At 44.8% G+C, this 24,638-nt stretch overlaps 1 protein-coding gene across 3 annotated transcripts in view; it reads right to left on the reverse strand.

The window, feature by feature from the left end:
* ZZEF1 (zinc finger ZZ-type and EF-hand domain containing 1) overlaps positions 1-24,638 on the reverse strand; it is a 141,711-nt gene that overhangs the window by 26,130 nt on the left and 90,943 nt on the right. For all 3 annotated transcript variants that reach the window (XM_026449094.1, XM_026449095.1, XM_026449096.1), the window contains exons 34-42: positions 23,503-23,641; positions 21,092-21,257; positions 19,891-20,153; positions 18,827-18,978; positions 13,681-13,831; positions 11,921-12,060; positions 2,823-3,100; positions 1,607-1,781; positions 879-1,011 (exon numbers count right to left, since the gene is read on the reverse strand). In XM_026449094.1, coding sequence (XP_026304879.1) covers positions 879-1,011; positions 1,607-1,781; positions 2,823-3,100; positions 11,921-12,060; positions 13,681-13,831; positions 18,827-18,978; positions 19,891-20,153; positions 21,092-21,257; positions 23,503-23,641 — 1,597 coding nt within the window. The remainder of the gene's footprint in view (positions 1-878; positions 1,012-1,606; positions 1,782-2,822; positions 3,101-11,920; positions 12,061-13,680; positions 13,832-18,826; positions 18,979-19,890; positions 20,154-21,091; positions 21,258-23,502; positions 23,642-24,638) is intronic.

Genomic DNA, 24,638 nt, shown 5'->3' on the forward strand with positions numbered 1-24,638 from the left:
ACAATTGCTGGAACCCAGGAAGCGGAGGTCGCAGTAAGCCAAGATGGTGTCATTGCACTCCAGCCTGGGCAACAGAGTGAGACTTGGTCTCAAAATAAATAAATGAATGAATTTACAATAGTAAAAAAAGTGTAGTACTGAAGCAAGGACACATAGATTAATGAAACATAATAGAATCCATAAATAGACAGATACATGTGTGTCAATTTTCAACAAAGTTCTGAGATAATTCGATGGAGAAAGGATGGTCTGTTCAACAAATGGTCCTGGATCAACTGGATGTTCATGTGCAAAAGAAAAGATCTTAGACATTTACATACAGGAAAACAGCACAGACACTGCCTAATGCTGGCGCTGAGTGAAAATGCAGACTGCTTCACGAGCAGAACTGGGAACGTAATGGGTAGACATTGCCTGGGGCTTGGCAAACTAAGTCAAAAGGGCATTTGTGACGTAATACTTTCAATGTTATACTGATAAGACAAAATGGAAAGTTACATGAATGCTAATACAATTATTTTAAGTGCAGCCACCTGACTCCATGGAGTCACCTGACTCCGTAATATGTTTAAATTACCCACAGAAAACAAATGCACCAGCAAATGGAGAAATTAAATGTTCAGAAGCTATGTATCTAGCCAACCAAAAAACACAGAGCCATATACACAAAAAGACAGCATGGAAAGGGGCCTTCGAAATTATCCCAATTCAGCACATCATTTCAGAGATAAGGGAAAAAGAAGCTTGGGGAGCTATAATTTGCTCTTAAAAAAAAATCACATGCAGGCCAAGAGTCAAGGTAATTCCACTGATTTTAGGGGATGCAGGGATTAGGCAATTTTCTTCCATTCTTAGAAAAAAATAATTATGCATGGTACCTGTTTTCCTCTTCCGAGTTTTGACATCAACAATCACAGCCCTGTTCTTCTCGGTAAAGTGCTTCAAGATGATCACATTGTGGGGTTCATTGGCATTATCCATATAAACGCAGCGGGTTCCCACACAGAGGACCTAGAACGTGGTAGACAGAGACAGAAAGGAGACATGGAGACAAGAAAGAATTCCTGTCAAACATGGAGACAAGAAAGAATTCTAAGGCATAAGCTCAGCCCCCTTTGATTGTGCCTCTGACTTCAACAAGCACGCAAGGATAGGGATCTTCTCATCTCTAAGTCCAAAGAGTCTGGCACAGGCTGGCACAGAACTGGTTTAAGTCCTTGCTGGATGAAGCCATGTTTTTACAGCCCCCTTTGTCCTAATCAGTAGAGGGACACGAAGATTAGAAATAAGGTCAAGATGAATGCCAAAATGAAAGACAATTTTTCTTTGAAGTTCTTTGTAATGTAATATATTACAGCTACCTATTATTCAAAGCCAACCACTGGCTAATGAACGAGCCAAATGGCTTAACTGGTAAAAATGCAAGTTGAATAAACCATCCCATAATCTTGATAATACTTCAATACTGTGAGAGCAAGGTATACAAGCAAAGGAAAAAGCTTCCAAAGATATCTATGCCTATATATCCAGATGCCACAGAGGCTTTGGTGTGCATGGTGAAGACTGGAAGGGGTGACCAGGCCCTCAGGCCTTCAGAGTGTGGTACCTGGGGGAAGCCAACCAGCACGAGGAGGGTGAAGATGTTGGTGTGCTTCAGCTGGAATGGCAGCTGCTTGATGCAGTGGTCTGTGAAGGTGGCAATGACATCACGCCACAGTGGGGCACTGTTGAGTGACCGCAGGATCTCTGCCATGGAGCACGCCCAGTCCAAGCCCACCCGGCTGGAAGGCAAGAGCTCCATTAGGGGCAGCACACAGGGCTCCAAACTCAACTCATTAGAGCTCACTACACTCCAAGGCAGACCCAGAGGCCTTCAAAGAGCCATTCATTAACTAGCTTAAAAACTACGAGAATGATGCTTTCTGTATAATGGTGAGCAAAAAAGCAAACAAAATCAAGACTTCTTACTTACATATTCACCCTACGGCTATGTTTCCAAAAATCTCTATAAAAGTCACCTGTGTGTGCGCACATGCGCACTCATATTCAAACACAGAAGAAAAGCTTAGAAGAAAATGTAGTGAAATAGCACCGGATGTATTAAAATGGTACAAGTCAGGGTGATTTTTTTCCTTCTTTTATTATTATTATTATTATTATTTTTTGAGAAGACGGAGTCTTGCTCTGTTGCCCAGGCTTGGGTATAATGGCGCGATCTCTGCTGACCGCAACCTCCGCCTCTTAAGTTCAAGCGATTCTCCTGCCTCCGCTTCCAGAGTAGCTGGGATTACAGGCACACGCCACTATGCCTGGCAAATTTTCTTTGTAATTTTAGTAGAGATGGGGTTTCACCATGTTGGCCAGGCTGGTCTCGAACTCCTGACCTCATGATACACCCGCCTCAGCCTCCCAAAGTGCTGGGATTACAGGGGTGAGTCACCGTGCCCAGCTTATTCCTTCATTTCTGTTTTCCAAATTTCGTGTTGCGATTATGTTACTTTTATAATTAAAATAGATTTATTTTCTTCAACCTCAAGGCCTACACTTACTGCTCGTAGGAAAAAAAACTGAATATGCCTCATTAGAGAGTTGAATCGGCAGCCAGTGTCAAGACTGCTCAGCTGTTTGAACGTTGGTGTTAAGCACAGTTTTAATGTGGGTTGACAGCATTGCCCATGAACCCAATTCTATTTCCACAAAACTCTCAGACAACAGAACTGGAGCACACCGAAATTAATCAACAGCCAGACCTTCAACTTAAACAAACACACACCAAGGTGGGATAGAGGGCCGGTGGCTAGAGGAACAAGGACTAAGGCTACCTGTCCAGACACACAGCTCCCAGGCTAAAAAGCAGGTGGGTGGTTTTCCAGCCGTCGGGCACAATGGTACTGTCCCCTGCAGCAAACAGGTTGTGTTTGGCTGAGAGGACTTTGATCACTGCGGCATCTACCTCTGCTGGCAAAAGACGGATAATTAACTGGCCAAGAAGACCCAGGGTGAGATGGTAGGTTTCATTCAGGTGGCCTGCGTTTGAGATGACAACCTGAAACATGAGTGGAAGGACGTGCTCCAGGTCTACCAGGGGAACTGTGGGGCCCTGCCAAGAGAAGGAGAGAAATCTGTTCAGTACAAAATCCATATCACCAAACCAGCTAAACATTATATCTCCCTCCTACCTTATTTACAACTGGCCTAGTGCTAACAGAATCATGCTGTGGCTTTCATAAATGCCATATGTATAATCACTTACAAAATAAACACCCTCAGGTCTCATCTTACAATCCTACTTCTAATATTTCTTTACTCTGAAAAGGAAACCTAAAATACTTGGTTACCTCCTCATCTTTCAAAATGTCTATTGTAAAATAATTTAAATAATTCAGAAACACGCAAAAGTTAAAGCTCCCCTATATCCCCTCCCTGCAACCATGGCCAGGAGATAACAACTGTTAAGTGTGATGAACAGTCCTTCAACCTTTTTCTATGCATATTTACACATGATACATGTTAAACAGGCCAGGTGTACAGTGACTCATGCCTGTAATCCCAGCACTTTGGGAGGCCAAGGTGGGAGAGTCACTTGAGCTCAGGAGTTCAAGACCAGCCTGGGCAACGTAGTGAGACCCTGTATCTACAAAACACACAAACAATTAGCCAGGCAGGTGGTGCGCGCCTGTGGTCCCAGCTACTTGGGAGGCTGAGGTGAGAGGACTGTTTGAGCCCAGGAGGTGGAGGATGCAGTGAGTCACAGTCATGCCAACTGCACTCCTGCCTGGGCAACAGAGTGAGACTCCGTCTCAAAAAACAAACAACATGTGTGTGTGTGTGTGTATGTATGTGTATGTGTATATATGTATCTATTTGTGTATGTATATATATGTAAAATAAATTAAAAATGTTAAATAGTTATTTTTCTTTCTTTAAATACTGCCTTGCAACTTATTAATACTTTGTTTCCAGTTCTTCATTATTATAAAAGCCATTCAGCTAAACGGCCTGGTACAAACATTTCTACACGTACACCATTTGTTATTTTCCACCGGAAAAAAACGCACAAAACTGAAGAGAGCTTTTAAAATGTCTGAGTTGTTATCCTCAGTGTGATTCAAGAGGGCACTATGTCCATAGTATGAAAACAAAGCAATCAAAGAATAAAAAGTTCTTGGAAATAAAGAGTGATTCTCAAGAAGGCGTCTTCCTGAAACGGCGGCCTGGTAGGGGTGTCAGAGTCCAAGAAGAACTCAGAAGGCATCTAGGCAGGGGGTTGGTCTGGCATAGGCCACATGGTGTCAGAACCCAAGCAGGGTATGGAGTTTGCACGGAGAAGGCCTGGCAGGCGAGTCAGAGCATAGGTGGGTGGGGAAGTCACCCAAGCCCAGGAACGCCCAGGCCTCTGGAGTTGGAGCTTGGGCTCCGAGTGAGGTGAGGAGGGCAACAATGCAGAAGGTCAGCCTGATGTGAGTGTCTGAACCTAAGTGGAGAGGTGAGGGCATCCGCGTGGGGAGTTCAGCCTCACACAGGGGCTCAGAGTCCAAACAGCATAAAGCAGCCTGTTGTGGGAGAGGGTGGTCTCAATGCAAGGGGGCAACCTGGATTAGAGACACAGACCCAAGTGTGGTGGGGAGGTATCCATGTCAGGAGTCCACTGTAATCCCAGCACTTTGGGAGGCCAAGGCAGGTGGCTCACCTGAGGTCAGGAGTTCGAGGCCAGCCTGGCCAACACGGTGAAACCCTGTCCCCACTAAAAATATAAAAATTAACCGAGTGTAGTGGTGGGCGCCTGTAATTCCAGTTACTCGGGAGGCTGAGGCAGGAGAATCGCTCGAACTGAGGAGGCAGAGGTTGCAGTGAGCCGAGACTGCGCCATTGCACTCCAGCCTGGGTGAGGGAGTGAGCCTCTCTAAAAAAAAAAAAAAAAAAAAAAAAAGAGTCAAAACAAGGAGAGGAGGACACCTCAAAAGAAGAATAGCAGCGGAGATGGGAGACTGATCCAGTAGGTAATTATGTGAAGGATGATGGGATCCAGGATTCTCACTGTTAAAGACTGGATTCTCTAAATCAGGGTTTCTCAACCTCAGTGCTACTGAAATTTAGGTCTGATAATTCTCGTATGTGTGTGTGTGGGGGGCGTGAGTGGCACCTGTGCATTTAAAAATGTTTAGCAGCATCCCTATTGTCTAGACTCCACTAAAATTCCAGGAGCATTCCCTGAGCTGTGACAGGCAAAAATGTCTCCAGGCATTGTGTCAAATAGCCAAACTGGATACCTTCACTTGAGAACCACTGCTCTAGGCTGGGGGTGGTGGCTCACACCTGTAATTCCAGCACTTTGGGAGGCTGAGGTGGGTGGATCACCTGAGGTCAGGAGTTCAAGACCAGCCTGGCCAACATGGTGAAACCTCATCTCTACTAAAAATACAAAAATTAGCCGGGAGTGGTGGCACATGCCCGTAATGCCAGCTTCTCGGGAGGCTGAGGCAGGAGAATCGCTTCAACCTGGGAGGCGGAGGTTGCAGTGAGCAGAGATCATGCCATTGCACTCCAGCCTGGGCAACAAGAGTGAAACTCTGTCTCAAAAAAAAAAAAAAAAAAAAAAACCAACAACAACAAAAAAAGAAAATCACTGCTCTAAATAAATATATAGAGTACACACACACACACACTCTCCCCCCACCTCCAACTGGGAAGACCTGGGAGCAGTGACACCCTGTTAGCAATGAACCCATTTAGTGCTCAAACCTTCATTCCTAAATATTACCCTCTACCAGAAGGAATGAGGTCACCTTAGAGAAATGGCTGATTCTAGGCCTAGGGGAGGGAGAACTTAAGAAGTGCCTGAAGGCCGGGCGCGGTGGCTCAAGCCTGTCATCCCAGCACTTTGGGAGGCCGAGACGGGCAGATCATGAGGTCAGGAGATCGAGACCATCCTGGCTAACACGGTGAAACCCCATCTCTACTAAAAATACAAAAACCTAGCCGGGCGAGGTGGCAGGCGCCTGTAGTCCCAGCTACTCAGGAGGCTGAGGCAGGAGAATGGCGTAAACCCGGGAGGCGGAGCTTGCAGTGAGCTGAGATCTGGCCACTGCACTCCAGCCTGGGCGACAGAGCGAGACTCCGTCTCAAAAAAAAAAAAAAAAGAAGTGCCTGAAATGACAGGGATATGTCAAAAGGACACAGAAGTCAGCCTGAATGGGCTCCCACTGGTCAAAATAAGTAATTAGAATAATGGATTATGGCTCATGGAGTAAAACAGGAAATCGTGAACCCATACTGATATAACTAACTAAATAAATTGTTTGATGAGAAACAGGATATTTACATAGTTACAAAGACTCTCCCCACTAAATATTTACTAATAACAAAAGGGGAAAGATTATGGTGGAAAAGGCTAATGGACACCACTTAATCCAGTGATCAAAGCAAACATATCAGTAATGAAATATGTCAAAACTGTGTTCTACCTGACAGGCCGCAATGAGAATGCAGCATCTCATCTGCGATTTTCCTGCCCAAGAGGCAAAGCCTGAATCTAATTATGAGGAAACATCTGATAACTCCAACCCCAAAGAGGAGGACATTCCACACAATAGGTGGCCTGTAATCTTCAAAAGCATCATGATCATGAAAGAAAAGACTGATAACTGTTAAAGACCAGAGATGATTAAAAGACATGACAACAAAATGCTACACATTCTTCTTTTTTTTTTTTTTTAAGAGACAGAGTCTCACTCTGTTGCCCAGACTGGAATGCAGAGGTGCAACCTTGGCTGCTATGACCTCGACCTCCTGGGCTTGAGTGATCCTCCTGCCTCAGCTTCCCAAGTAGCTGAGACTATAGGTGTGTGCCACCATGCCTGGTTAATTTTTCTATTTTTTGTAGAGATAGGGTCTTGCTATGTTTCCCAGGCTGGTCTCGAACCTCTGGGTTCAAGCAATCCTCCTACCTTGGTCTCCCAAAGTGCTGGGATTACAGATTCAAGGCACTGTGCCTGGCCTATACATTAATTCTGATCCTCCTGCCATAAAAGACACTTTTGGAGCAACTAGTGAAACTTGAATAGGGAGTAAGCGTTAGATGGTAGCAATGTACTGATGTTAATTTCTCTGACTTTGATGACTGCTGTCTGGTTACGTATGAGAATCTCCTCGTTTGTAGATAACACACACTAATGTATTTAGGAGTAATGTGGCATGAACTTGGCAACTTGCAGGCACAAAATTATTTGTATAGTACTTTTAACTTTTATATAAGTTTGTAATTATTTCTAAATTCGAGAGGATATGGAGCAAATAAAACTTTCATATGCTGCCGTGGGCGTGTGAACCAGTAAAAACATTGCAGAAACTGTTTGACAGGGAATGTGAACTGGTACAAAAACATTGCAGAAACTGGCAGAGAGTGTGAACTGGTACAAACATTGCAGAAACTGTTTGGCAGGGAGTGTGAACTGGTATAAACAGGGCAAAAACTATCTGGTAGGGAGTGTGAACCGATACAAACATTGCAGCAACTGTCTGGCAGGCGAAGTTCGGCCTGCATACAGATGCTCATCAAAAGCCACAGACAGGTGAGCTCATAGTACTGTCTGGAGTAATTTCCAGTTTGGAAACACTCAACAACAGTAAAGTGAACTTTAAAGTTATGGTATATTCATACAACAGAATTCTGCATAACAGGGAAAATGAATAAAGGAAACTAATCACAATAACATGGATGCATCTCACAAACATAACATTGAGCAGAAGCAGCCAGACACAGGCCAGGCGCAACGGCTCACGCCTGTCATCCCAGCACTTTGGGAGGCCAAGGTGGGTGGATCACTGGAGGCCAGGAGTTCAAGACCAGCCTGGCCAACACAGTGAAACCCCGCCTCTACTAAAAATATAAACATTAGCTGGGTGTGGTGGCACATGCCTGTAGTCCCAGCTACTTCGGAGGCTGAGTCACAACAAATCACTTCAACCCGGGAGATGGAGGTTGCGGTGAGCCAAGACTGCACCACTGCACTCCAGCCTGGGCAACAGAGCAAGACTGTCAAAAAAACAAAAAAACAAAAAAACACCAAGCAAGAGGAATGCAGCAACTTACTCCAGCTATACAAAGTTTCAAAACAAGCAAAAACTAACCTACGGTGACAGATGTCTTTTTATTACTGAGTTGCAAGAGTTCTTTATATATTCATTATAGGACTCTATCTAGGCACTTTTTACACTAAAATAAAACTAGTAACTTGCCCTCCAAAGTGCCTGCTAAAAAAAAAAAAAGATTATCAGGGGAAAATAACCTCAGTGGTGATTTTTAAAAGTCAACTTAATGAAATCTCTCAGAACAAGAGATAAACACGAAAAATATGACCAAACTGAAGATAAGATGGAGGGTAGATTCAAGGGGTCCATCCTGGCCAGGTGCAGTGGCTCACGCCTGTAATCCCAGCACTCTGGGAGGCCGAGGTGGGCAGATTGCTTGAGCTTGGCAGTTCTAGACCAGCCTGGCCAACATACTGAAACCCTACCTCTACTGAAAAAAAAAAACACAAAAATCAACTGGGTGTGGTGGCATGCACCTGTAATCCCAGCTACTTGGGGGCCTGAGGCACAAGAATCACTTGAAACCAGGAGGTGTAGGTTGCAGTGAGCTGAGATCCTACCACTGAACTCCAGCCTTGAGGACAGAGTGAGACTCTCTCCCAAAAAAAAAAAAAAAAAAAAAAGGTTCACCCTGCATCCAGGAGATGCAAACGGGGCAGATACAGAAGCAAAGCCCAACAATGGCAGAAAGGCATTTCCTTAGCTGAAGTAAAAATGGAGTTTTTTTTTTTTTTTTTTTTAAAACAGAAAAAAAAAAGAGGCTGGGGAGGAACAAAGAAAAATAAAATCTTTCTTTTTTTTTTTTTTTTTGAGATGGAGTCTCGCTCTGTCGCCCAGGCTGGAGTGCAGTGGAGCGATCTTGGCTCACTGCAAGCTCCACCTCCTGGGTTCACGCCATTCTCCTGCCTCAGCCTCCTGAGTAGCTGGGACTACAGGTGCCCGCCACCACACCCAGCTAATTTTTTTGTATTTTTAGTAGAGATGGGGTTTTACCATGTTAGCCAGGATGGTCTTGATCTCCTGACCTCATGAGCTGTCCGCCTTGGCCTCCCAAAGTGCTAGGATTACAGGCGTGAGTCACCGCACCCGGCCGAGAATCTTTTTAAAAATTATTTTACAAAACCTTTCTCATAGAGAAAGGTTTATTTTAACACAGTCTAATGAAATGTCTGAATTCCAAGGGTAAAAAAAGAAAATATTTAGGCAAAAAAATCAGTTGATATCATGTTAATATTGGACTTCTCATCGATCGTTCTAGATGGTGGAAGACTATGCAGCAATGTTGCAGGGGTCTGGAGGAAAAGGACTGTGTCCCTGTAATTCCACACCCAGACCGTCTTCCCATCTTTACATGTAGCCTTTCCTCAAAAAGTATTTAAGGAAGTATTTTAGCACAACAAAAAATGAACTGGAGTAAATAATTCAGAAGGAAGAAATAGTAACTAATAAATAATGTGCAGCCAACACTGTAACTATCAGTAATTAATTACCATATGGTCTAAAATTCTAAAAGTAGTTTGAGAGAGGCAAAATTCAAAAGATACAACACAAAACTCCAAAGCAGCCAACCAACCAAAGGATCCAGAGCTAAAATTATAAATAATTTGCACACTTGGGATATGATGAGGGAAATAGAAAAGCATCTCACTTGTCAAGGAATAAAGGGTCTCATTTTGTTTGGAAGAGAAGGTTAAAAGGTTACACTGTTAAATAAGAGAGAAATATAGGCTGAAAAAGGTGGGTAAAAAGATAACTATAAGCATGTTTCTATAAGAAATATGATACAGACTTCTTGAATGATTACAAAAAGAAGGAGAAAATAACTTAGGAAGGGGCAGGGAAAAATGTGCATTGGAGGAGGACTGGGATGGGGACAGTTGGCTGGCATAGAGTAGTTAACCAGGTCATCGCATTACAAGTAAGCTGGCTGCCGGCCGGGTGCGGTGGCTCACGCCTGTAATCCCAGCACTTTGGGAGGCCGAGGTGGGTGGATCACGAGGTCAGGAGATAGAGACCACCCTGGCTAACACGGTGAAACCCCATCTCTACTAAGAATACAGAAAATCAGCCAGGCATGGTGGCGGGCACCTGTAGTCCCATCTACTCGGGAGGCTGAGGCAGGAGAATGGCGTGAACCCGAGAGGCGGAGTTTGCAGTGAGCTGAGATCACGCCACTGCACCTCAGCCTGGGCGATAGAGCGAGACTTCGTTTCAAAAAAAAAAAAAGATGAGACCCAGTCAGGAAAAGTTCACTCTTACGTGAAATTGGTCAAATCAACATAAAAAGGCTAAAAGCCAATTGCAGCAGGGCCCCCCCGAGATGGTTGCTCAGCTGCCCAGTGAGCTATGGAAAAGGTGCAGCTCTAACCGACAAAGAGGCAGCTACAGTTAGCAGAAATCAGTCACGGCTATTAGGAGAGAAGAAAGCCTTGAGCTGACGCACCTGCTCACCCTCCAAAGGTTGGGGAGGGAAGGCAAAGACCAGTAGAGCGACTGCGCTGTCCAAGCCTGAGGGTGCTGATTTCAGAGGTGAATTACCAGCTACCTACACAGGTGTGGCTAATTCATTCAGGTGAATAGAAACACGTCTTCAAAATATCCTGTTCTCCTCATTCTAGTTCCACATGCACCATACAACCTTCTGGGCCACAGTGTGGTCTTCTGGAGGGGTTTCCACGCCAAGAGGGAACACATACTGATTTTCTGCCAGACACATACCCCTGTGAATTGTGACTGACTTACAAACCAGCCTCAACTCCCATGTAAAAGTTGACTCCTCCGAGTCTGCGCATCTCCAGGCAAACTGCTAGAAAAAAAGTCCTTGGACTCAAAACTCTGAGGACCAAACCTTGGGTCCTGTGGGCACCTTCCCTTCCCCAAAGCCCTGCCAGCTTGTAAAATCCTGTTTCAGCAGCCTGCTAACTTTGTCTGACTCCTCTCTGTTTACTAGAAAAAGCAGGAGACCACTGTAAAGATTGTCAACTATTCCTAAATTAATAAATAAATTCACTATCAGCTCAGTGAAAAAGCTAACAGGATCTTTTCTTTAACATGATAAATATGACACTAAAGTTCATATGGAAAAAATATATATACAGGAACAGTCTGGAAAATTATGAAAAAGAATAATGAAGGCATATCTAAACTGTCCAGAGTCTTTAAGATGTCAATGTTTTGAAAGTTTAAAAAAAGGCAAGGGAAGTAGATTAAAGACAAAGTCAGCATGACATCTAAATACAACGGAATTTTTAAGTGGATCCTGATTTAAAAAATAAAAAAACAAACAATCTGTAAAGCACATTTTGGGGATAATTGGGAATATCTGTATTTAGGCTATATGTATAAAACTATTCTATCAACGTTAAAAATTTTCAGCATAATAATGACACTGTGGTTATACAGGAGAATGTATTTTAAGGAGAGAAGTATTGAGGATGAAGTGTCAATGATGGCTTCAACTCATTTTCAAAAGTTCAGGAAAAAATATAAACAGAGATAAAGCAAAATATTAACAACTGGTGAATCTAGGTGAAGATCTTCATTCATTATTCTTTGAAGTTTTCTGTGAGCTTAAAACTTCTCAAAATAAAAAGGTAGAAAAAATCATTATAATCATTATATATATAAATATATTGTTTAATACACACACACACACATACACACACATATTTACAAAATATAAAACGGGTCAGAAGAAAATAATGATAACTTCTAATCCTACCCTTAAGGATACAGAGATGACTGTCATGATTTGTTTCAGTATATGGCTTTCCAAAACTTTTTTCTATGCATACCGTCACCCCCTCTTTCAAAAATAAATTGCCCTTACCGACTTTAAGGGAGGTAACATGGCTGCTAGTAATCCCAAAATCCTCTTCTGGGAACACTCAGCAAACACTTGCTCAGGGCTTGGAGTAACTCCTTTTTCCTCTCTGGGCTTCTGAGATGACGCTTCGGAATCTTCAGCATCTATGCAGTAAAACAAACTTTCAGAATTTGCCTGGGTCTCTAATGCATGAAGAGGCAAGTAAACCACTGCACTATCCCCTACGCTGCTACGGAACAAAGCTGGAATTTTATTCATTTATTTTTTAAATTTGAGAGGGAGTCTCGCTGTCACCCAAGCTGGACTGCAATGGTGCAATCTCAGCTCACTGCAACCTACACCTCCTGGGTTCAAGCCATTCTCCTACCTCAGCCTCCCGAGTAGCTGGGATTACAGCCGTGTGCCACCTTGCCCAGCTAATTTTTGTATTTCTAGTAGAGACAGGGTTTCACCATGTTGGCCAGGCTGGTCTTGAATGAACTCTTGACCTCAAGAGATCCACCCGCCTCAGCCTCGCAAAGTGCTGGGATTACAGGCGTGAGCCACCGTGCCCGGCCTAAAGCTGGGATTTTAAAAGCCTATGGCTGGGCATGTCTACACTCAGCTGTTTCCTTCTCCAGGAGGCCTGCCTGAGCCCTGTTTAAAAGAAAGCCTGTTTTCCCCCAGCTCTCTCAACCCCGCCCTCCCCATTTCCCTGAGCCTGCTCCACTGTGCTCACAGTTCACCTTTTCACATTCCAGATAATTTATATTTATTGTTTACTGTCTGCCTTCCTTCAGATTTTTGTTTCTTTCAGTGATGCATCTCAAGCACCTAGAGATGTTTCTGGAGCATGGCAGGTACTTAACACTTGACGAATGAATAAACTGCCTACGGAACAGGATGCTGATCCTCAGGGGACTTAGACTCCGGTGAATTTTGGTGATGTGGACTGATGTGCAGTGTCAGACTGTTTTCTGGAACTCAGAATTATACACACTGCATAGATGAGCATCAGACAGAGAGGGCAGAATGCCAGGTGCTCATTCCACCATCACAGAGCAGGAAGGTGGGGAAGATCCTGCACTCCTGGGCCACCATAAGGAGGAGGCTGGGACTTGCCTCCGGTCTCCTGAGCCCACAGCATGCTCCTCAATCCTCCTAAGCCAGCTCTGACCTTGCTGCTGCTATCCTCTGGCAGCATCTCTCCTTTATCATCCTCTAGTGTTCCACTCCATCCCTACACACCTGCCAAGAGGGACTTCTCCACTTTGGGGCCTTTGCTCATGTTGTCCTCTCTTCTCCGAACGCCCATCCCCATTGCAGATCCTAGCACATTCAAGGTCCCCTAGATCCCTCCTCCTGTAAAGCTTTATGAGGATACGGTCTGCCCCAGAGAGACACCAATCACTGTTAACACCCACTTACACCTCATTCCGCCTCGAATTAGTTACTTGCACCTTTGTCTTAAACCCTCCCAGACTGTGAGCTCCATGAGGGCAGGAACCACGTGTCTGTCTGTCTGATTCGGTCCCCAAGGTCTAGCACAGTGCTTGGCATATAGAAGGCACTTAGTAAATACAGGAAATAAATAAGGTAGGAAAGCAGTCAAAGTGAAGAAAGATGATGTTCGAAGTGTCATCAGCACCATCTGAACAGAACTGAGAAACCACGCACCCCTGGCATCTAGCCAATGTCAAGCTGTGTGCCACAAACAGCTCAGGGATGGGTATATGTGCATTTTAAGATGAAGGAGATCAAGATAATGGTGAAAGAGTCGTTACCTGGAAGTCCTGTAGGTGTGCTAGCATCTGCAGGTGAATCTGAAATCTGGGTCTGGCATGAAGGATCCTTTGTTAATGATACACCTTTATCTGCCTTATTTCTCTGCTTGAAATCTACGGGTCTGACTTCCTCATGAACAGCTCTCTTTCCCTAAAAAAACAAAAGTGTAAAGGAATTAAGGTTTCTTGTAACAGAGTTTGCTCCATGATTATGATAACTTTTTCATGATTAGCCAGTCTTCATAGACTAAAAAACTTTTGAATGCCGTTAGAAAATGCCACTCATTTCTTTTTTCGTGTTTTTTTTTTTTGAGTTAAGAGTCTCGCTCTATCACCAGACTAGAGTGTGGTGGCATGATCTTGGCTCACTATAACCTCCACCTTCCAGGTTCAAGCGATCCTCCCGCCTTAGCCTCCCGAGTAGCTGGGACTACAGGCACGTGCCACCACGCCTAGCTAATTTTTGTATTTTTAGTAGAGACGGGGTTTCACCATGTTGGCCAGGATAGTTTCAATCTCTTGACCTCATTATCTGCCCACTTTGTCCTCTTAAAGTGCTGGGATTACAGGTGTGAGCTACCAAGCCTGGCCTATGACACTCATTTCTTATGATAAATCTATATTCTAATTAAGACAGTAACCATTGGGCCAGGCGTAATGGCTTATGCCTGTAATTCCAGCACTTTGGGAGGCCAAGGCAGGCAGATCCCTTTAAGTCAGGAGTTCAAGACCAGCCTGGCCAACATGGCGAAACCCCATCTCTACTAAAAATACAAAAATTAGCTGGGCGTGGTGGCACGCGCCTGTAGTCCCAACTACTCGGGAGGCTAAGGCAGGTGAATCGCTTCAACCCAGGAGGAGGAGGTTGTAGTGAGCCGAGATTGCGCCGACTGCACTGCAGCCTGGGTGACAGAGCAAGACTCTGTCTCAAAAAAAATAAGATAGTAACCATTGCATTGCATCCCCCATCTTCCAAATGTCCCTCTGTCAGAGCCTGCAGTCCTATAAGAATCAGCTCTATTAAAAACCTCTCATACATTCTATTTCACTTTCAGAAACAAAGTGTGGAAAGTTGTTTCCTGAGGAAAAAGACAAAGCTGTGAAATTCTTTCTTTTCCTTTTGACTCTGTAAGTACAAAAAGTTGTGACTTCCCTTCTAGTACACTCTGGTGACTATCGTTAATGTACTTCGTTTTCTTCAGTATGAAAACCAAACAAATCTTTATTTACAGAACTAGAAAATTCTTGATATCTAACATTATCTTTAATATGATGAAGATAAGACTACATCAATTCTATAGCCTAGAAATATGACATTGTTTTCACTGCCATAGATGAAGCTATTTTACTGCTGTGGAAACTGGCGTTCTGTGGCTGTGGGACAGAGCTGTGGGTTGTGTATATTTCCTCTCTTAGTTTTATATAGAATTTGCCTTTGTTGATTAACATGGAAGGTGTACAGAAAGCCAACCACACGTCACTCGATCAAACAAAACCGGATGCTACTCCTAAATCTAACTACTCACACCCTCTCCACCAGGTTTTAGCATTCTTTCCTAGCTTTTTCATTTTTTTTGAAATGGAGACTCGCTCTGTCACCCATGCTGAAGTATAGTGGCGCCATCTTGGCTCACTGCAAGCCCTGCCTCCTGGGTTCACGCCGTTCTCCTGCCTCAGCCTCCCCAGTAGCTGGGACCACAGGTGCCACCATCACGCCTGGCTAATTTTTTGTATTTTTAGTCGAGACGAGGTTTCACCGTGTTAGCCAGCATGGTCTTGATCTCCTGACCTTGTGATCCCCCCACCTCGGCCTCCCAAAGGGCTGGGATTACAGGCATGAGCCATCGCGCCCGGCCTCTTCATTTTAAAAAACAGAATAAACATACCTTTGGTGCCCTTTTGAGAATCCCATTTTGGCAATGAGACTTGTTAAACGGGCCCTCCCTGGAGGTGGGAAACTTTTCTGGAATCAGGAGTCTAGCGGTGAGCTGCCCGGATGGGCCAGGTGACGGTCGTCAGCTGCATTTCCTGAGCAGTCACTCAGCATCCCCCCCAGTGATTGGCTGCACTCCCGGGACCCTCAGGGTGCCTTTCCCTATTGTTACACAGGCTTATGTGTGGAACTGTGGCTACATGAGGAGTCTTCGGTGCATGGTGGAGGCACCCCAGCTTCATGTCGGAGAAGGCCAAACGTGACTTTCACTCTTTGGGCCAAAGGTGGAGTGTTACGCAACACCAAACATTCAGGAGGAGGCATGCTGTCTCCCAGGGGTACCTAACTCATCCTCCCCTCTCTGCATATGTAACCTCAACATCAATCCTACCTTCAACCTCTTGCTGAGAAAAATATGACTATAAGACTGTCCTAAAGAGAGGAATGAAACTGGGAGAGCTACTTGCTTTGTTAAATGTACCCTCTGAGAAGACCTGATACCATACTCCCTGTACCATGTGTCACTTGTGAAGACAATATAATTCCGAAGTTCTGGCAAATGACTTATGTTTTTTCCTGTTATCACAGGACACTGTAGACAGAATCTTTTGGATAATGCCTCTGGCTAAGGTTGGTTTCTCAGTTGTTCAAAACAAGAAGTATCTCTAGTCATTGGAGGGAGAAAGGGTACATACCCTTACCAGGGCCCTGGGGTTGCTTAGAAGCAAGTGAGAGTTGAAAAACAGTGATCTGTCCTAGAAGCCCCAATGGGATATGGTCCTTATGGCCACTGTAGTGGCAACACTCAGGTTCAGTTGTGTGGACAGTGCAGGAAATTGCTTGTGGCCTTACTAGAAGACTAAGATGCTGAGCCAGAGGCAGGATATCCTGGCTGCACCTGGCTGCTGGTGGGAAGGGGACCCAAAAGGTGGGAATGGTTCAAGAATAAAAACAATGCCCTGGGACCTCTTTGGAAAAACTCCCATTTCAATCCCGAGGCAGGGAAGGCCTAAAACGAGCCTGAAACATCTTTCTCTATTAAAAATTAAGGAAGTGTTCAAAAAATAATGGCAACATATCAAAAGAACACAAAAGCGGGGGGGGGGGCAGTTTCCACTGCCCAAACATGGGACAATTTGAGCATCGAAATAAATAATGGGTTGGGCACAGTGGCTCAGGCCTGTAATCCTAGCACTTTGGGAGGCTGATGCAGACGGATTGCTTGAGTCCAGGAGTTGGAGACCAGTCGGGTAACGTGGCAAAACCCCATCCCTACAAAAACTACAAAAATTAGCTGGCATGGTGGTGGGCACCTGCAGTCCCAGTTACTTGAGAGGCTGAGGCGGGAGGATCGTTGGGAATCCAGGAGGTGGAGGTTGCAGTGAGCCGAGATCACACCACTGCACTCCAGCCTGGGCAACAGAGTGACACCCTGTCTCAAAAAAAACCAAAAACAACAACAACAAAAAAAACAAATAAGAAAAGTGGCTGGGCACAGTGGCTCACGCCTGTAATCCCAGTACTTTGGGAGGCTGAGGTGGGCAGATTATGAGGTCAGGAGATCGAGACCATCCTGGCTAACACAGTGAAACCCCGTCTCTACTAAAAATATACAAAATTAGCTGGGCATGGTGGCGGGCGCCTGTAATCCCAGCTACTCAGGAGGCTGAGGTGGGAGGATCACTGGAGCCCAGGAGGCAGAGGCTGCAGTGAGTCAAGATCATACCATCACTCCACTGCCTGGGTAACAGATTGAGACCCTGACTCAAAAAAAAAAAAAAAAACACAAGAAAAGTAACAGATTTTAATCCATTGAATAAAAGAAAACATAAAAAAACCCTGTGAGTCCATTCTGATATAAATAAAAATATAAACGGGGAAGCATGGTGCTTATGGGTGGCAGGTTAGTTTTAAGATGCTGAGACCTCACGAGAAGATACAAATATTCCCAGGCTCAAAGGTGAGGACTGATTAATCCCATTTCTCCTAAAATGTTCTCTTTGTTCCCATCATAATCCATGGGCGGTTAAAGTGCCGCCTACAGAAGGGGTTTCATGGAAAAAATGTGGACGGTTGAGAGACAGGCTTGAAGATTATGTGGCCTGTCTTCTACTGACTCTCTGACTGAATGGAAATAATAAAAATGTTCATGTTTCTGCTGGCCTGTTTTGCTTCTGTATTCCTCCACATGACAATGGCATACTGGTGAGCTACAACCACCAGATAGGGGAATCCTTGAACTAGCAACCTGACAGACAGGGGACAGCAACATCAGTGACCCCTGTGGCAGTCAAGGGCCTTTTCAGCAGAAACTCAAGCTCTGGAGGCAGCATCATAGAAACAACGGGGTGCTCTTCCATAAAACAATCTTTAGGTTATCACACGTTATACCTGCATCCAGAAAGGCTTTTCTGTTTATGCAACTATGTGTAAATTACTGTGTCTACCTGGTAAACAGTAAGCATTCAGTAACACCTAACTGTTGACTGAATATAAATATAGCTCTACAGATACAGTATACATCATGGGCTAGGAATGAATTCCTTTCTTTCTTTTTTTTTTTTTTTTTGAGACGGAGTCTTGTTCTGTTGCCCAGGCTGCGGTGTAGTGGCGCCACCTTGGCTCACTGCAACCTCCACCTCCTAGGTTCAAGTGAATCCCTGCCTCCCGAGTAGCGGGGACTACAGGCACATGACACCAGCCCAGCTAATTTTGTTGTTGTTGTTGTATTTTTACTAGAGACAGGGTAATCCCATCACTTTGGGGAAAATGTGGACGGCAGATCACTTGAGCCTAGGAGTTCAAGACCACCCTGGGCAACATGGCCAAACCCTGACCCTACAAAATATATAAAAATTAGCCAGGCATGGTGGCATATGCCTGTGGCCCCAAGTACTCAGAAGGAAGAGGTGGGAGGACCGCTTCAGCCTGGGGAGGTCAAGGCTGCAGTGAGCTGAGATCATGCCACTGCACTCCAGCCTGGGAGACAGAGAGAGACCCTGTTTCAAAAAAAAAAAAAAAGAAAGAAAAGAAAAGAAAACAAACACTGAAGAGATGATAATAACATGCCCAAGGTTTGATGGAGCAGGCAACTGAATCCAGCAGTCTGGGTTAGGAGTCTGTGCTTTTAACCTCTCTGCTATGCTACACTGAGTGCATGGCTCTCTCTAGAGTTCAACCTGTAATTCTGTGTAGTAGAGAATCGTCATTTACATTGCCTGCTTCTGACAGCTCAGCACCCTGCACGGTTTTCTTCTCTAGCTGCTCCTCTGATGCTTGGGTGGGCGCAGTGACTGGAAGGGCCTGATCTTCTGGGGTAGAGTCACCATCTGGCAATATACCAAGCAGAGCTAGAGCTTTGAGACCTATATGGGAAGCAAATAAGAGAATGGTTAAAAGTTTTATAACAAGAGTTATTTTCAGCAAGTGCCATAAGTTACTTTGCCATTATATAGAAATAGATAAATGAGCTCTGCACAAACCAAATCCTAGAGTACTCAACATGAACATCCCTCGCTACCTAAATCTACTCAGCTCCTCATCTCAGATAGTGAGAGGCGGAATAGCAAGGGATACCTGCACTTTATTAACAGAAGAAAAAACATACAACAGGATTGTCTATTTAGAAAATCACGAACATTATGCTTTTACAGACGCCCCACACAACCAGACTGCTGAATTCCCACTGGCAAATGGGTGAGGGAATTGCTCTAAGGTGCTGGCGTGGCCCATCTGCTTTCTAACACAGGTCTGGTTCCCTAACGTTGACTCAAATGGGGATGCCATTATCTGAAGGAACTTAGATGTCTCCAAGGTTTAATCTTCAAGTTGTTTTCTTCCTACCCTTCCTTAGTCAAGGCAGATTCATGTCGATATATTGCTGAACTATTTTACTCATAAACGGCTCTTACCTAGAATACAGTTGTGTGGAAGCAGACTCACACTCCCGGTTAAAAAGTCTGGATTCTTTCAGTGAAGTTTGATAGATTCAAGTATTAGATTGCATCCACAGATAGAAACAGTTTTAATTATTATTTAAAATTAGTTTGAGGTATTAATTAGTATTAGTTTCAGAGAAAACAAATGTTACTTCAATGCCAACATTTCTCTAAAATCCATCGGGGAACTTAAAATTAAGTTCCAAACCAGGGTAAGCACCTTTAGTGGAAAACTGGATTTTGTCACCTGTAAACTAAGCTTAGTATTTTACATCTGCCAAGGCTTTTTTTCACCAGCAACTGAGGGCTGGTTTTGGTTTCTGGGCATGGGGAAGTCACCTTTTCCCTGGTGAGCCTTCATCAGACAGTCCCCGACGAGCTGCATGCACTGGCTCCGCAAGGTGGTGGCATTGCTGCGGGTCTGGGGGTCCAGCTTCTCCCCATCCACATCCTCTGCACTGGTCAGGTGGGCGCTATAGAGAGCCAGGGCAGCAAAGAGCAGCCAGGAGTAGTTATGGATGTATGGCTGGATGAGCCTCTGCCGGTCACTGATCCGAATGGTTACCATTGGGTGGGCCGTGATGCTGTGGGTAGGCAAATGGCTGCAAAGGCAAGACACATTTAAATCTTACAAGCCTCCAAAAGCTTATGAGGCTCCAAACAGGAGCACAGGGCCTCAGGGGAGCATGTGGTCGCAACTGGGCATTAGTCACCTCTAGGATGCGGTTACTGAAAATGTAAAGAAAGGTGTGGGCCCTCTCCCCAGAAAAATGAAACACAAACACAGGACATACCTTTCAGGGTTTCACAATCCCCAGAGATTGTCTGTGGCAATTGGGCTAAGGAAGAATTGTTTATTGTGATTTTGGAAGGTGTGGTAATAGCATTTTGGTAATGTGAAAAAAACCCATAATTTTTAAAAGAGGGTATAAAGTATGTAGGAAGGAAATAATTTAAGGCCTGGAATTTGCTTGCTTTATGTATGTATGTATGTATGTATGTATGTATGATGGAGTCTCGCTCTGTCGCCCAGGCTGGAGTGCAGTGGTGCAATCTCAGCTCACTGCAACCTCTGTCTCCCAGTTCAAGCGATTCTCATGCCTCAGCCTCCCAAGTAGCTGGGATTACAGGTGTCCGCCACCACACCCAGCTAATTTTTGTATTTTTAGTAAAAACGGGGTTTCTCCATGTTGAGCAGGCTGATCTCGAACTCCTGACCTCAAGTGATGTGCCCGCCTCAGCCTCTCAAAGTGCTGGGATTACAGGCGTAAGCCACCACGCCCGGTCCTGGAATTGGCTTTAAAATACTCTAACATAGAAAAAAAAAAAAAAAGGAATAAACTAAGCACCCATTACAAAATCTTCCTAACTGCTGAATCTGGGTAATGGGTACATGAAGGTTCACTGAGTTAGTCTCTTTACTTATGGTTATGTTTAAATTTTCAATTAAAAAGTTTTTCTATAAAAAGAAAGACGTCCCTTTTCAAGTGAAGGAACATGTAAAGAAAAGGCTTCGTGGTGACGGTCATTTGAGACATACCCGTAGGAGTACTTCTTTGCTGCATAGCATCCATAGCAAAGATCAAAGTCATCGCAAACATTGCAATTCATCCTCCGGCCTATGATCAAACCCTGGCAGTGGTCACAGGTGAACTCCATGTTGACCATTTCATGGTCATCTCCGTGGCCCTCAGGCTTCACCCCACCTGGGGAGAAACAAAGCAGCGTGAGTGGATAAGGCAGAGGGCTCCTAGACCGGCTGGTTTCCAAACCCAAACCAATCCCAGCGCCAGGGCCGCTCCCAAGTGACTGCTCAGGGATATAGGGCCTACAGGCATTCTCTGGAGACAGGGTGCTCTGCCTGGGTGGCTCGAGGCATACGAGTGAGATTCTTGGCACAGAATTTCTCGGCAATGGTACAGTGAGATCAAATATATTATCAGGACTGCTGTTTGGTGGAAACAAGTCCACACGTTAATTTGTGAGCTGTCTCCTATGACCCCTCCACTAACAAAGAGCAAGGCTCTGTTGATGTATTCCTGTTAACAAGCACTGGGGACTGGTCAGGATATTTGCTCTTCTTTTTTCACTCCAGAATCACAGTTGAAAACAGACTTCCTAAATAAATAAATAAAGGGCCAGGCGTTGTGGCTCACGCCTGTAATCCCAGCACTTTGGGAGGCTGAGGCAGGCGGATCACTTGAGTCAAAGAGTTCAAGACCAGCCTGTGCAATATGGTAAAACCTCATCTCCACTAAAAACACAAAAATTAGCCACGTGTGGTGGTAGGCAACTGTACTCCCAGCTACTTGGGAGGCTGAAGCAGGAACATCACTTGAACCCAGGAGGTGGAAGTTGCAGTGAGCTGAGATGGCGCCACTGCACTCCAGCCTGAGTGACAGAGTGAGACTCTCGAAGAAGAAGAAAAAAAAAAAAAAAAACCAGACCCAGACCCAGTGCGTGAGAGAATAACAGTCATGAAAGAGATGGACTGCACTGGTCTTCTCACACTAAGGCCCTTGGGCCCTTCTCACTCTAAGCTCTGTCATGGACCCTGCAGAATGCTCCTCGCGCCTGGCCCACTTCTGTTCATTCCCACTGCCACGAACCCAGCCCAGGCTCCCATGCCCGTGTGAATACTGTGACTGATTTCCTAAAGGAGACTCTTAACACAGATAGAACCACCTTCCTCTAACATAGCTCTTATCATGTTATTAATAATACCGACTTCAAAAACCTTCCCCTAGGCCAGGCGCGGTGGCTCACGCCTGTAATCCCAGCACTTCAGGAGGCCAAGGTGGGCAGATCACGAGGTCAGGAGATCGAGACCATCCTGGCTAACGCGGTGAAACCCCATCTCTACTAAAAAGTACAAAAAACTAGCCGGGCGTGACCTGGGGCGCCTGTAGTCCCAGCTACTCGGGAGGCTGAGGCAGGAGAATGGCGTGAACCCGGGAGGCGGAGCTTGCAATGAGCCGAGATCTCACCACCACACTCCAGCCTGGGTGACAGAAGGAGACTCCGTCTCAAAACAAAAACAAAAACAAAAACAAACAAAAACCAAAATACTCTTCCCTGCTGTCTCTAGACTATTTAAACTCCTTAGCCTAGTATCTTGGGGTCCCACAATCAGGGCCCACCTGTCTTAATCTAACACTTAGTTTGGCAAACACTTCAGCATGTCCATCTAAACTCACTACAGACACTCCTGTCTCAGGGTTTGCTACGTCCTTGATGGTGACACCATCCCCAACGTTTCCTACACATCATCCAGTTCTAACTTTCTTCAAAGACCAGTTCTCATTCCACCTCCTTCACAAGCCTTCCCTGCAGCAATGCTGCTACTGTTTCTAAACTTCTCTAGAAACAATCTGTACCCTCATTTATAACTCAGCACACACATTCTTGTACTGGAATAGACATTCTATGGATCTGTCCAGTCTTCCTGCTGGACTGTAGATGGTTCCAGGGCAAGTGCTGTGTCTTTTACCACTGGGCCATGCACAAAAAGGCCACTCAGGTGTGCGTTCCTGTGGATCTGTTTTACCTCAGCACCTACAAGTCAAGTGTATGAGAGGATTTTTGAAGCTTGCTTGTGTGTGTGTGTGTGTGTGTGTGCATGTGTGTATTTTGCTACATGTAAACACTGCATGATTCAGAAGCAAACACTATTTCCAGAAAACTCCATTGAACACACACACATTGGTCCCAACCGTTTATTAAGTGGCTACACCCAGCATGATAGAAGAAGGAAGGACGACAGATTATTAGGGCTGTGGAGCTTTTCGGTTGGTTGAGGAGATAAGGCTCATGTTCACCAGGAAGTCAGAGAAAACACCACTGGGCAGTATTTCTATGTAGTACACTGAGAGTTTTTAAAAATGACAAGATCATAGAAATTAGAAATGACTGTTACCTTTGGATACGGCATGCTCAGTTCATGAAATTTACCTAGGAAGCAAGTTTTGCAGAGATCCATGTCGCTGCACTGCAGACACCGGTATCGATGCCAGGGGGCAATCTCATCACACCCATCACAAGAGATGTCCACATTCAACAGGTCACAGTAGCGAGCAATAAACATGTGCATCTGTAAGGCCAAACAAATACAATTAACTGATGGATTTTCTAAGGTGGCCACAATTCACTCATCAATTCCTCCATTCAATAGGTACTGAGGATGTTCCAGGCATTGTACTGGTGCTAGGATTTGATGATGAATAAACTCCTCAGTGTCTAGCTGGGAATTCTGTCAAGGAGGTGATGACCATTTAGTATGACCAGCGCTTTCACAGGAAAATTCAGGAGGCTTAGAGAACAGAGGACTATGGCTACCAGTGGGTTTTCTGAAGGAGATAATTCCTCAGCTGAGACCCGAAGGACAAACAGGTACTAGCTGGGTGGGGATAAGGGAGGTGGATATGTCAGACAGGAATAGCAAATCTGAGAGCGAAAAGGGCACCACAGATGGGTTTATGAACTTGGCATGACTCAGTGTGTAGAATACAGTACACAGGGGAATAGTCAGATGAAGACAGAAAGGTTGAACCACAAAGCACCTTTCAATGTTAGTCTCAGGAGTTACAGACTGTTTTTACATAGAAGAGTAATGTGACCGGACTGGAGTGCTCTAATGGTTCTTCTGGAAGCTGAGGAAAGACTGGATCAAAGGAGGCAAGCCTGGATTCAGGGAGACTGACCATGACCAAAGCGTGAAAGGAACCCCATGGCACATCATAAGGGCTGGGACTGAGTAGTAAGCGGGATGGTGAAAGGTGCGTAGATTTGAGGTGTTGAGGCAGAAGGCGGAAACCTTGGTGACTGACTGGATATGGGGATCAGTAAAAGGGAAGAAAGTTTCTGGCTTGGGTACTTGATTGGACAATGGTAGTGTTCACAGATACTACAAAAGGAGTATTGTCCCTGGCACTTAGAGGCAAACTTTCTGCAGGGATAGTCTGGGTACTGTTTCACGAGCAAACAAATTGCTTTACTGGAAAGTACTTGGACTACGGTATCATTTCTCTTTAGGGCCTAGAAATGATCGAAATCAGTAAGTCACCATACAGTAGACCAGAGCAAATATG

This window comes from Piliocolobus tephrosceles, chromosome 16 (assembly GCF_002776525.5).
Source record: "Piliocolobus tephrosceles isolate RC106 chromosome 16, ASM277652v3, whole genome shotgun sequence".
Lineage (NCBI taxonomy): Eukaryota > Metazoa > Chordata > Mammalia > Primates > Cercopithecidae > Piliocolobus > Piliocolobus tephrosceles.